At 46.7% G+C, this 14252-nt stretch overlaps 1 protein-coding gene and 1 non-coding gene across 4 annotated transcripts in view; both read right to left on the bottom strand.

Moving 5' to 3' along the window:
• EFCAB2 (EF-hand calcium binding domain 2) overlaps positions 1 to 14252 on the bottom strand; it is a 113650-nt gene that overhangs the window by 16823 nt on the left and 82575 nt on the right. For 2 of the 3 annotated variants that reach the window (XM_026509554.4, XM_026509555.4), the window contains exon 3: positions 5085 to 5157. The exons of the other annotated variant lie outside the window; for it this stretch is intronic. In XM_026509554.4, the coding sequence (XP_026365339.1) occupies positions 5085 to 5157 (73 nt within the window). The remainder of the gene's footprint in view (positions 1 to 5084; positions 5158 to 14252) is intronic. 3 annotated transcript variants of the gene reach the window in all.
• Positions 11967 to 12070, bottom strand: LOC125283500 (U6 spliceosomal RNA). Its single transcript, XR_007191421.1, has one exon. It is a non-coding gene; the product is annotated as a U6 spliceosomal RNA (small nuclear RNA).

The following is a 14252-nucleotide window of genomic DNA, read 5'->3' as shown; positions in this document are numbered from 1 at the left end:
AAAAACACTGAGTATGATTTTAGCCTTGAATTTTCATAGCTGCCCTTGGCAGGCTTGACAAGTTTCCTTTTATTCTTCATTTGCTGAGTATTCTTCTCTTCCATGGGTATTGAATTTTTCCAAATGCTATTCCTGTATTTATTGAAATGATCATATGGTCTATCTACTTTGTTCTGTTGGTGTAATAAAGTACATTGATTTATGTTGAGCTAACCTTAAATTCCTGAAATAAACTCCACTTGCTCATGACGTATTATCCTTTTTAACATATTGTTGAAATTGATTTGATAAAATCTTATTAAGGACTTTTTACATCTATGTCAGTAAGGTCTGCTCTTCTTTGTAATATGATTGTCTGGCTTGGATATCAGAGTAATGCTAGCGGTTTTTTTCTTCTGTTTTGTTTTTGTTTTAAAGATTTTATTTATTTGACAAGAGAGACAGCCAGCAAGAGAGGGAACACAAGCAGGGGGAGTGGGAGAGGGAGAAGCAGGCTCCCAGCGGAGGAGCCTGATGTGGGGCTCGATCCCAGGACCCTGGGATCACGCCCTGAGCTGAAGGCAGACACCAGAGTAATGCTAGTGTTATCTCTTGTGATGTTTCCAAAAAGAGTTTTGTGTAGAATTAGTGCTATTTCTTCCATAAATGTTTGAGAGAATTCGCTAGCAAAACCATCTGAACTTCTAGTTTTCTTTATGGGAAAATTTTTAATTATAAATTAAATTTTCATAATTGATATGGGGCTATTCAAATTCTCCAGGTTTTCTTGGGTGAGTTTTGGTAATTTGTGTGTCTGAGGGAATCTGTCCATTTCATCTAAGTTGCCAGGTTTATTAGCATAAAGTTGCTCCTTTATTATCCTTTTAAAATGCCTGAAGGATGATAAACCCTCCTTTAATCTTGATGTTGGTAATTTGTCTTGATCTCCTTAGCTAGAAGTCTATCAATTTTACTTGAAAAGACTAGTATTTTGCTATCAGTGATTTTTCTCTGCCCGTCTTCTATTTCACTGATTTCTGTTCTTCGTAATTTTCTTTCTTCTATTTATACTGGGTCTATGTACCTCTTCTTTTTCCAGCTTGTTAAGATGAGAATTTAGATAATTAAGTTTAGGTCTTTTATTCTTTTCCAGTATAAACATTTAAAGTTGTAAACTGGTCTCTAAGCACTGCTTACCTGTTTCCCACAAAGTTAGACATGCCGTATTTTCATTAACATTCAGGGCAAAATATTTTCTAATTCCCCTTGTGATTTCTTCCTTGATTCATGAATTATTTAGAAGTAGGTTGCTTAATTTCAAATATTAAAGAATTTCCTAATTATCTTATTCTCAATTGATCTCTAACTTAATTCCATTTTTTATTTTTTTAGTTTAATTTTAATTTTTTTAAATTTTTTTTTTTTTTTTTTTTTTAGAAAGAGAGCATGAACTGTGGGGAGAGACACAGTGAGAGGGAGACAGAGGATCTTAAGCAGGCTCCACACTGAGCACACAGCCCAACATGGGGCTCGATCTCACAACCCTGAGATCATGTCCTGAGCTGAAATCAAGAGTCAGATGCTTAACTGAGTCACCCAGGCACCCTTAATTCCATTTTTAAAATCAGAGAACACATCCTGTATGATTTTAATTTTTAAAAATTTATTGAGAGGTGTTTTATGGCCCAGCACTTAATCCATCCTATTGGACATCCCATGTACTCTTGGAAAGAACATTATTTTGCATTTGTGGGTGTATGTCCTATTAATATCAATTAGGCCAGAGGGACTGATGGTTGATCGTCTAGGTCTTTCCTGACATTTTATGTAGTTGTTCTACCAATTATTTAGAGGGCTGTTGTAAGTTCCTTCCATGGTGGTGGAATTGTCTGTCTCCTCCTCTCATCTGCCCATTTTTGCTTCACGTCTACCGTGGCTCTGTCAGTAGGTGCACAGACATTTATCATTTATATACCTTTCTGATGAGTTGACCTTTTAAAAAATAAAACTCACTCGACAAATGTCAAAATCTTACCAACATAGGTCTTATTTTCCAAACGACTTTTAGTTCTCCTTTCTAGTTACTTTAAATTCTCCACAATTCCACTTAGGTTTGAACTTCAAAGACTGTTGACCTCTCCATACCCTTCCTACCGGTCCTGAGACGCTGTCATGTCCTCCCAGCTCCCACACGGAAGATCCTGGAAGGATCTAACTTCTTAGTAAAGGAAGAATTGTTTGGTAACCTGTATGTCAATAAAATTGGGGTATTAACTCTTGCCACAGTTGTTGAGTTTTGTGATATTCCAAATGTGCCGAGATTTGGGGCAGTTTGGTAATCGCAGAATATGAAGCAGAGGGATCAAGGCCGAGTGACTTTTAAACGATCTATTTTAAGAGCAACATCAGATCTCATATCACTCTTTGGAATCGAGGGGCTGACATTTAGTACGTACTTGGACTAAAACTCAAGGGAATGGCAACTAGAGACCTGCACACAGGTTTTGATGTTTTATCGAAGAATTTTAGAGCATTGTCATGTTATTGAATTTTAAAGTAAAAAAAAAAACAAAACCAGAAATAGTTTCATTTCTGAAACTACTACAGAGCACTTAGCAAGAAGACATTCACCCTAGAGCTTTACTATGTGGAGCTCAGATTTTCTAAATGTATTTGATACCTACGAATATCTATGTGCTTTGTTCCCCTCACTTATTTGGGAAACCTCAGAAAGGACAGTCACGCCCAAAACTTCTTAAGCATATAATTTGAATAAATTGTGCACAAGGACAGAAAAACACATATAGGGCTTAGACAGCACAGTGACCCCTACTGGTCCAACTGCCCTAAACGTGTGTGTAATTTTCAAAGGTTGCATCAATATATCTAAGAAAGGGGCAAAGACAAAATAAAAACATTGGGACCCAAGCATCTACAGTGATGATCTGCTCTAACCCGCGGGGTCGCTTCGGTAGACAGCCACCTACAGAGCAGACAAACCGAAATATATGTTGAGGGCCCAAGTGACACATGAATCCTCACAGTTATCAGATTTGATCCTCATAAAGACACACTTTATTATCGTTGGCTTCCTTCTGTGGCTGTGGAACCATGCTTTGAAAGCGAGGAGCCATGCTTTGAGAGCTGTGAGTGGCAGCTGTGGGACTCGAGGGTAGACCTCCTGACCTCAGACGGGTGTTTATTCTACTTTGCAGAGAAACTTACAGATCAAGATTGGCAAACTTTTTCTGCAAAGGACCAGACAGTAAATATTTTAAGCTTTGCAAACCATATGGTCTCTGTCGCAAGGACTCAGTTCCACTCTTGTAGTGAGAACACAGCCAGAGACAATATGTAAATAAATGAGTTTAGCTGTGTTCCAATAAAACTTTATTTATAAAAACAGGTGGTGGGCTGGATTTGGCCCAGAGGTTGTGGTTTGCTGATTAAAATATACAAAAGGAATTAGGCTCCAAAGGTTCTGCTTTTCTATCCTTTCCAGGGGCATTTTTCCTTACTGTTTCACTTACTCTACTGAATTAGATGCAATAATTATGATTTCACTGCAAATTCATCTTCCAGTTCCTATCTGCTCCACAGCGCCAACTTTCCTCTTTCCCTAGCACAAATTCTAGCTTTGTCGATAAACACTGTCAAGCAGTGATCAACACCTTTTTTTTAAAAAATGTGAGGACCAGCTCAGGAAAAATAAGATTTTTTTTCCTCTGAGTAAAAATAGCTTTATTGGATCCCCAAATGGAAAAACAATGTAAAGATTTTGAGCTTTACTGAATATTTTTAAAATGCTAATGAAAAATCGGTCCTGCTTTTTAGTTACCAAGATGCTAATACGTGTGCAACAGAGCCGTCTTTCCAATCTCCACTCCTTAACCGTGTATAGTGCTTTAGGATTCAAAACCCGTCTTCCAAAACATTACTTCATTTATCTTTGAAGGAGGTATCATCATAGAGAAACTGACACAGAGGTTAAGTGACCCACCCCGAGTCAATGCCGTGCTGGGCACAAAAATCAACCAAATCCCACTTCTTTGCCTGCCTCCCGTCTCCTCCTGCTGGAAGCCTGGCCTCCACCGAAACACACACCCCTAGCTGAGCAGCTCTGAACGATTCTTCTCCTGGTGGGGGCCGGGGTAGCTCTGTTCCCTTCAGGCCTCTGCTTGGTTGAACTGAAAGCTGCACTTGATGTTAGACCAGACGCTTTTCTGGAAAACCAAACAGGGCATGAAGCTCTCTGGTCTCGGGCTGCTCATCACTGCTTTATGGGACAGTCCTCTCCAGAGACTCATCTACACCATAACAAATAACCATTTTTTTTAAAAAAAGAAAGACCGCTCAATCAACGTCAAGTTAGTTCTTATCATTTCATTATGTGTACTACTTTTTCCAAAAGTTAGTTTTATTTCCCCTCAATAAATATAAATTTCTTATAGTCTCTACATCCTGCTCTATCCCCTCTGAACTGACATTCTTCACTACATTCCTTTCATCTGTCAGTGTTCGCTCTGCAGATAGTCCCCTGCATCTGCTGGCCTTTCTCCAACTAATTCTATTTTAAGATTTTATTGATTTATTTATTTGAGAGAGAAGGAGGGAGGGAGGGAGGGAGGGAGGGAGGGAGAGGGAGAGAGAGAGAGAGAGAGAGAGAGAGAGAGAGAGAGAGAAAGCTCACGTGGGGGAGGAGCAGAGGGAGAGGGACAAGCAGACTCCCTGCTGAGCGCGGAGCCTGATGCAGGGCTCTATCCTACAACCCTGAGATCATGACCTGAGCCCAAAACAAAAGCCTGATGCTTAACGGACTGAGCCACCCAGGTGCCCCTCTTCAACTAATTTTAAAGAGTGTAAATAATATCTAACGTGGGCTCCTTACTTGAGCCATTGCGTTACTTGGTCAAAGCCATTTCTTCTAGATCGGATACGAGTTGTTGCAGAACTGCTGGCTGGCCGATCCGCAAAGCGGCACCAACGTCTTCATCAAGCACATGCATTAGCTTAGGACGTGCTCAGTTGCAGGGAAGGGTTTTCAGGTACAAGGAGCAGGGGGAGCAGAGAGCCCACCGCAGCAGCCCTGCCGCCGGCCCGCTTACCTCTGCGATCAGGTCATGCAGCTCTCCTTCACTCGGGCAGCACCCTAGCGACCTGATAATTGTTCCAATCTCTCTGCAGGAAAAAATGGTCAATAGTTTCAGAATTTAAACTTTGAAAAGCAAGCACAGTGTCTCTCTAAACGACTTCAGGGCCGATGTAGCCCAGCAAACAAAGTCACTCGATAAGTTCTGCCCCATGAGGCTAGAAGATACTTTCCGGAGAAAGGAAAAGGCAGACAAGTGAACCAAATGGAGGAGAAAGAAGTGTTTGCATTGATTAGCAAACGCAAGCCCTGCCTTAGCCCAAACCCAGAAAGTTCTAGAAAACGTAAAGGAGGGGAGAGTAAGAAAAAGAAATGTCAGCCACTTACTGGCTGATTTTAAGTTAGTTAACTGTTTTGCGCCTCAATTTCTGCATCTGTAAAACGGGGACAGAGGTTTGTGCTGAAGCACGGCCTCTCCTGTCGGATCGCTCGAGTTCACACTCCAGCTTCACACCCTGCTAGGCCGGGCAGGCTAATCTCTGGCTGCATGAGCCCGGCTGGTGGGTGAAACAGCGTCTTCCTCCAAATACTTAGAGCTGGGCTGGGAACACCCTCGGGGTGAAATCATATGAATACTGGAGTCGCAGAGTAGCCACTCCGTAAATATTAGTTACTCCCCGGCCCCCCAATAACGTAACTCAATTCAGCAAATGACCTAAGTATGAATTATATTCAGTATTCTCTAGATGCTAAGACAGGATTTGTTACAGATTATTAAATAGTTCCACTTAAAATTAAAGTTGTAGTGTTTGAATGGGAACTTAATTTCACAAATATTCACTTAACTAGAATATTTCATTTCTTTACCATTCTGGATAATATCGGTGGTGTTCTATTTATTCCCTGTTTTACTGAGGAAACATTTTACATAAGAATGTCTAGGTTCTTCACTTAAAGAGGTTGCAGGATGAGTATCAAGAGGAAAACTAAAGGTCAGTAACCGGGGAAGATAGGATTAATTTTCGTTTACTGGATTTCCTTCACAGTAAAGGAGGGTCAACTAAACGGGTCATGTCTTCCTGTTTCCTACCTGCCTGAGCACCTTAGTCCTAACACTTGTGCCCTGTTTTTCATGCCCCCATCCTTCATGAAGGCAGGATGTGAACATGATCGTGGGACTAGACGCTGAAACAGTCTATAGGACTATACTTCCAAGAAGTCCCTAAAGGTGTCCCATGAATCCGGCTACCACCACCATAGTAAATATAGCATTGAAACATCAGACTCCTGCTGTATACGTTAGAACCGATAGTTAATGAGACAGGGACGAAAACATGTCTTGATCAGTATTCACAGATTTAGCCCCTCCATAATCTTCCAGGCCTCTCTGTGTGCATCGGAGAACCACAGGAAGTCCAGAATGAGAGGGACCCAAGGAAAGGCTGTCACCCTGCATGACCCGGGGAGGGGGGGGTCCTGGAAGCCCTTGCAGGCATGCCTGCAGGACAGTGGTCTCTACCTCCATCTGACTACTGAGCACTGGGCATGTGACCAGCCCAAGTGAAACCAGGCTGTAAGTGTAAAATACACACAGATTTCAGAAACCGAGTATGAAAAAAGAATGTCAAATATCTCACTGATATTTTTTCAACAGACACATGTTAAAATGACAATATTTTAGACACACGGCGTTGCATAAAACATAGCATTAAAATTAATTTTACCTGTTTCTCTTTTATCTTTAACATGGTTACTAGAACATTTTAAATTATAAATCCAATACCGCTATTTCTGGAAACGGCTAGGAATAGCTGCCGTCATGAGTCAGCCTGTGAGAAGAGAGGTATGCGGAGAGGAAAGTAGAATTACTTTGTGCTGTGTCAGCGAGGGGATCGATCCCCCCATGTGCCTCTCGGAGAACCTGTCAACCAGCTTGGAACGAGCCCTTTGTCGCTGCCCACACCCAGGACATGGGAAGGATAAGGCACTAGCTAATGGGTGGGGCACGATCCACCCCCAGACGTGACACCTGCGACAGCGTGAGTGGGAAGAAGGTCTGGGCGGGAGACAGCTCTGGGAACAAAGCAAGAGAGCCCCTCTGAGAAGACTGTGCTGGCGGGGAGAAACCAGCCAGGGGTCCAGCAAGAACCCTCCAGAGACCGGCCCTGACCCAGCAGTCCAAGGAACACGAGCTGTGTTAGACCCGGAGGAAGGGGCCACGGAGGGCCAGGCGAGAACTTCGCAGATCCGCAGAGGGCCTGTCAAGGGAGCTAAGGAGAAACATGGGGACAGTAGGCGTCATCTTGGTGTCAAATGCTGCTGAAAGGTCGAGTAAGTTCTGAGAACACCTACTGGATTTAGGAAAGGAGATCAGTGGTGATTTTTGACGAGGTAAGCTGCCGTCGAAGGTGGCGGAGAATCTGATTGCACTGGGTCCAGGAGGATGGACATGTGAAGTGAAGGGGAGGAAGAGATGTCTGGAGGGGACATGGGGTCAAGGAAGATTCTGTAGGACCAGAAGGGTGTTGGTGCTTGGATACGGATGGGCCTGGGCCAGGGCCGAGAGGGCCGGACAGGGCCTGGCTCTCGAGGGGCGCTCAGTATGCACACAGCCTCCCCCGTCCCCAGGTCCTGCCACCACCACCGGCAGGCTGCTCCCTGTCAGAGGGTGGCTGGTCCTTCCTTTCAGCCTAGAAAGTTCTCTCTCCCTTTCAGCTCCGCTCTGAAGGACCCATCACCCTCGTCACCTCTTCTGAGTGAATCCAGCTAGACTGTCTCACTCCGCTGAGGGAGACCACAGAAAACAAAGCTCGCGTCGTGTCCCCCAGGCACCAAGCTGCTTCTCTCTAGCCCTAAAGCACGAAGTCCTGACGGCCATTAAGAGGAAAAGACAAAGCATCTTCAGCTGGTGAGTCCACAGCAGCCTAAGGAACAATACGATAACTCGAGCGCACCTGTTCCCTACAAACTGGCCCGCGAGCTGCGTTTAGCAGTTAATTCTCCAGCACGCAGCTGCTCAGTATTCCCAGTCAACCCTTCAAAGTAGCCAGTTACCCCATCCTAGATTCCGGGCCCCTTAACTTTCCACCCTGCTCGCTCGACTCAGCCATCCATCATCTCTTGCCTCAAGCTCCCCACCGCGGACGCACCTGTCCCCTGCTTCCCCGAACAGACGCAGGCGGTTTGGGCCCCGCCGCTAGGCCTCCTAGCACCTGCCGGGGCTGTGGGGACTGAGCCTGCACCCCGGCCTCGCGGACGACAGCACGGCATTACCGCGCACAGGGCCAACGCTGCAGAGCCCAAGGCCGAGGCGTGGTGGGGCCAGGGTCTGCGGAGAAGCCTCCTCCTGGCTTGCAACAACACCTCTCTCTGCGTGCTCACGCGGCAGCCAGCCAGCCAGCCCGCTCTGGCTCTCCCTCTCCTTCCTCCTAAGTGCACTCGTAAGCCCATCTGCCGTGTTTCTCGTCCTGGACACGCCTGCCTCCCACTGGGCATCTTCATCCTGTCCTCTACTAGCTGCCTCCCCTGTCGCCCCGAAATACTCAGACATCTTCCTTCCTGATCTTTAAGACATTTCTGAGAGGTGCCCAGCCACCTCCACGCATGCTCCCTCCGCTTCCTTGGCCTCCCCAGCCCTTGTTCTCACTACTCCTCTTGCACCTGTCAGCCCCCTGCCCACCGTCCCCTCCAGGCCCAGCTGCTCCGCGGACCTCCCTGCCAATCACTCAGTCTATCCTGCCTCCGTGAGCCTCCCCACTCCTGCCTCCCACGGCCCCTCAACTGCCCCCGGCCTGGACCCCTGGTTGCAGGACGACCTCACTGTTAAAACCGTTCCTGGAGCCTGAGAGAAGTAGCTCAGGTCTGGACAGAGAGAAGGCACCTGCAGGGGGGATGGATGGCGGGGGGACAAGTGGCAGCTCTGGAGGGGCACCTGCAGCTCCTGGCCAGCCCTCACCCAGCTCACACTAGGTCTCCATGGATGCCTCTACTCCTCGCAACAGCCCCTGGGGAGGGGGGGGGCTCATTCTCTCCATCTCACAGACAAGGAGACAACCCTGGGATATTCAGTGACTTGCCCGGGGCCACACACAGCCCAGCGTTCCAGCAGTGACCACCCAGGAGCAGGGGGCCGGGGCTGCAGGTCCGACCAGGTGGCAGGACCATGAGACAGCGGACTAGCTGACCTTCTGGCTGGGAACCGACAGCTCCTCTGGGACTTGGAGAAGGAGCCGTCCCCGCAGACCCCACGGGCACACTGCAGGGGAGCGCTGGCCGCACACAGACACGCAGGGTTTGGCTCTGCTCCCAAGCGCTTCAAAGATTTTTACCCACTCACACCTGACGACAGCCCTGGGAGGACCGCCTACTAGCATTCTACCGATGAGGAAAACGGGGGCACCGAAGGGTTAGCTGACTTCCCCGGGATCCCAGTAAGTCGTGACCGTGGGACCCACCCTCTTCACCCCTGCGCGCCACTGCCTCTCGGAAACCCGGTCAAGGAAGGAGACTTACAGGAGGGCTTGACTGTACCAAGGCAAGCCGAGGCTCCACCCTACGGGAACCTTGAAGACAGATCCAGGGCTCAAAACTGATGACCCGGGGGGCAGATTTGGCCGGCAGGTCAGGTCACGCTCAGCACAGTGTTGGTCTCTTTGTTTAGGTGGGCCACACGTGCATGTCCTCAGAAGGGTCCCTGCCTGGGCGCCTCCCACACTTATGTCACGTGGGGGAACCCCAGGGGGTTCCCTGGGGGAACCTGGGATTATCACTCCTGGAAAAGAGCCATTTTGTACTATAAGAATTTACCTGCAAGAAGCAGGGGAAGGAGCCAAGTGCGCTCTTAAAGTTCTCCCCAGCTGCTCTGATTCTAAGATTGTATTACACACACACACCTGTGGCTTATGGACGTGAATGTTCTAGTTCTTAAAGATATACACTGGAGTATTTGGGGGAAAAGGTCGTAATGTCCACAGCTTATTCTCAAATAGCCCTGCAAAGTTAAAATAATAATAAAATGTGTAAATGTGTATACAGTGTAACTACGTATGTGTACAGATTATAAAAGAGAGAACACAGGCAAAAGCCAATGCGGCCAAACGTTCATAATTGGCGCATCTCTGTGACCGCGCACAACAGTTCCGTGGGCCACTCCTACTCTGTAAGTGTGAAATTGTTTAAAAGTTTTCATTAAAAACAAAACAAACAAGAAGTGGGCACCTGGCTGGCTTAGTCGTTAGAGCACAAGACTCTTGATCTTGGGGTCACGAGTTCAAGCCCCACACTGGATGTAGAGATTACAAAAAATAAACGAACTTTAAAAACAAACTAACAAGATAAGTACATTTGGAATGAGAACCAAAGTAGTAAGAAGTGATAACAGAAACCCTGCCTCATATAAACTATTTAAAATAATCAGGCATATACCATTTATCATTTTGGCTTCAGAACAGGTAAAAGTATTTGGAGAAGACGGAGCCCCGTTCGTCCCTGACCCCACGGAGGAAGGCAGCATGGTGACCGTGACCAGCTCCGGCAAGAGGAGGGAGGGGAGGGAAATTACACGAGAAGCAAAACCGCTTCTGAGCTCCTCTTGTTCTTACAGGTTCCGAAATACAAGGCCGGAGGGACAATCCCAAGAGCTCCTCTGGCGTTAGGATTCTGATGCCAAGAACACAGGAATGCAGGCGAAGGGGTCACATGGGCCTCCAGAACCCCAGATGGTGCCAGGATGAGGCTGGGGTCCTGGCCATAAAGGAAGAAACCACGGAGCTAACCTCAGCCTCAGGAGCAGTGAGTGTGCTAAGAAAAACGGAGAGAAGAGAGGGCAAGAGAGAACAGGAGGCCAGAAAACCATGAGGCCATGAGCTCCTGAGAAAGGGACGGGGGCTAGAAAGGAGGAGAACCGAAAAGGAAAAGGGGAGAAGGAGGCGAAACTGTAGCTTTCAGAGACAAGGATTAGAAATTCCAAATCTTCACGATGAAAATAAAAGACAGAAGTTCAGAAATAAGAAATAACAAAGATAGTAGACAACTGGAACATTAAACAAAACTAGGAAATAAAGCGACATAATTACACACCACATTAGGGCTGATTAACCTATTTCACTTCTAAATGGGAATTTGAATCAAGTGAAATGATTGAAAATTATTTTAAAGTAACTTTTAAGGGGCGCCCGGGTGTCTCCATTAAGCATCTGACTCTGGATTTCAGCTCAGGTCATGATCTCAGGGTCCTGGCATCGAGCCCCACATCAGGCTCTGCACTCAGCATGGAGTCAGCTTGACACACTCTCTCCTTCTGCCCCTCCCCCTGCTCATGCTCTCTCTCTCTCTAAAATAAATAAAATCTTAAAAAAATAATAGACTAAATTTTACAACGATTGTAACATTATTAAATCATTAAAATATTTACAATGATTAACCTTTTAAAGCAATCAGTTAGAAACTTCCTGAAGTCAATGTAGTGAAATAAAACTAAAATAGTTTTTGAATTTTAGTAATTCCTTCCGAAGTCTTTTTGTCCGGATTTTGGAAGAGAGCTTGGAGAAAAGGCAGAAACAAAGTCATTTGTGTACAATGGTGGGTGTGCTCTGACCTACGGGCTCCTCAGGAGGGAAAAGCCCTGATTAGCAGCATTTGCATTTCCATCAAGTCCACAGACCCCAGGGGCCAACTTCAAGCTGCCGGAGCTGGGGGAGGAGGTGGGGAGAGATGCCACCTGGGCCCCAGCACGCCACAGCCTGCGCCCCCTCCCCCCGCACGCGTGTACTAACAGCCTCACACGCGTAAGTCAGAGTAAAACATGGTACTGCAATTAGAAGAGGTCAACTTTGAGTATTTAGTAACTTTTCATTGCTCACAAACACATTCCTGCTGCATTTTATACAGAACAACCTGAAAAAGTATAGATGACTTCATGAGTTTGCGTGTCGTCCTCGTGTGGGGGTCAAGCTAATCTCTGCGTCCGTCCAATGTCACTGTAAGCGCTGCCCAAGGGAGCGCCTTGGGTTTTGAATATGATTTCCTTGTAAGTTCATGCAATTTACTTTTTACAGTAGTGAGTCTGTAACACCGGCTTGCAGAATTCCTCAGAACTTATCAGCTCTTGTGAGCCGGTTCCAAGTCAGCATGGTGTGGATCCAACACTGATTCCCTCAGACCCAACCACTCCGTTCAGACAGCTCCTGGCCCCGGGTCCCTAGACAGGTTCATCTTCCGAACAACCCACTCAGTGTTCTGCCCTGCATACAGGACGCAAATTAAATACACTCCATGTAAACAAACACAAACACAAAAACACATTTTTCCTTTGGAAAACTTTTTTTCTTTTAAATCAATTTCATGGGATTTTCTTTTTTTTTTAATTGATGACACCTCAATTAAATCAACTGTTTCATACAAAGTCTAACGTCTGCAGAGCCATTCCCTTTGCTGGAGTGGATATTATCTTACACTAATAAGAACTACAAAGCAACTCCAGAGGCCTTTATGGTTCGATGCTAAGAATCTGTTTCTGCACTGGCACTGTATGTAACGTAGTAAACATGGGGACAAAGTCGCTTCAGAACACGAGTCCCAGTAAGTCGCCCAATAGAGGCATCTCCCTTTAATTCAAGCACAGCAAGTGGGACCAGGCCCAGGCTGGTCCCCCGCAGGCCTTCGGCGGGTGCAGTATCACGTTCCTGACACGAGGTGGCGCCAGTGCCACGGAGCTAGGTGGTGAGTCCTCCATTTAAGGGCAGTCTAAGGTCAAAACCATTCTAAGTGAAGACCTGACTCAGGACAATGGACCCAACTCCAAGGAAAAGAGCAGGCAAAACACTTTACCTCCTCTATGGAACAGCTGATATTCAGCTAAGTAAAAGGAATGTTGAAAGCAATTCAAAACTGTCTAAGAAGGAAGAAAAGCAGGATTTGAAAATGATTTTCATTTATTTCATAAATATTTGCCAAACACTGCCATGTGCCAGGTTCTGTTTACAGCACGGCAGACAACAAAAGGAAGACCTTGTCCTCACAGAGGGTGTTTTCACAGACGGATCTTCTTTTGCAAAGCTGTGAAATGAAACCGAAAAAATGGCTAACCCTCCTTATTCAGGCAAGAGCCCTACTCAAAAAAAAAGGCTTATTTTCCTTAAGGGCCCTCTAATCAAGTGAGGATCATTTTTCCACTGCTAAAAGATGCCTTCCATAAAGCTCTGGGTTTTAACTTGTTACGGTGTTATTTCTCCTACCGTCCTATGTGCTAGAGTTTGCAGCCCCCAAGTGAAGAACTTGTCTCCTGTGTATCTCAGAAAAAAGCTCTATGAACTATCGGATGCCACACAGATAATAAGTAAGTTAGTGGCATCTTTACTTTTACCCTGGACAGCCAAGTGGGGGAGAAAGCACGCACACACAAGTCCACGCACGAGTGTCAGGCAGTGGTAACCGCTAGGAAGAAATCTCCCCACCATCATTATTCTCACGACTGCATTAGCCTGCTGGGGCAGCCCCAACAAGCCGCCACAGCCTGCGGGAGCTGACCCAACAGGGACTTATTTGCTCACAGCTCTGGAGGCCAGGCTGGAGGCCGCGGCAGGGCGGGTTTCTTCTGAGGCCTCTCCCCTCGGGGCACAGACGGCCCCTTCTCCCCGTGTCCTCACACTGTGCTCTGTGTGCACGCGTCCCTGGGGTCTAGGTGCGTCCAGATTGCTTCTTATAAGACTGCAGTCAGCCTGGATCTGGGCCGCCCTACGGTACTTGTTTTACCTCAATCCCCTCTCTAGAGACCTTCTGGCCAAATCAGGTTGTAATCGGCCGTGCTGGGCATTAGGGACATCACTTCTGGGGGACACATTGGGCCCATAACAATAACCGTAATGACTATTACACGCCTACCACCACCACCGTTTTCTGGCCACCACATCTCACCCGGACCACGGAAGTCACCCACATGTAGTCACTGTCTCGGCTCTCACCAGCCATCTGCACCTACTCTCCCAGCCATCAGAACCATCTTTTTTAAAAAAATGAAAATGATAGAACCCTCTGGTGGCTTCCCACAGCACTGATAACGTCTGTGGGGCTCTACCTGGTGTGGACCTGCCAATCTCCCTGACTCGGTCTCACACCCTGGTCTCCAGCGCCCACGTCGCCGCTCCCACACGCTAAGGGGACCTTTATATTTGCTCTCCCCCCAGTT

This window comes from Ursus arctos, unplaced genomic scaffold, assembly GCF_023065955.2.
Source record: "Ursus arctos isolate Adak ecotype North America unplaced genomic scaffold, UrsArc2.0 scaffold_2, whole genome shotgun sequence".
Classification (NCBI taxonomy): Eukaryota; Metazoa; Chordata; class Mammalia; order Carnivora; family Ursidae; genus Ursus; species Ursus arctos.
Note: the sequence above shows the minus strand (reverse complement) of the source record. Positions and strands in the feature narration are given on the sequence as shown.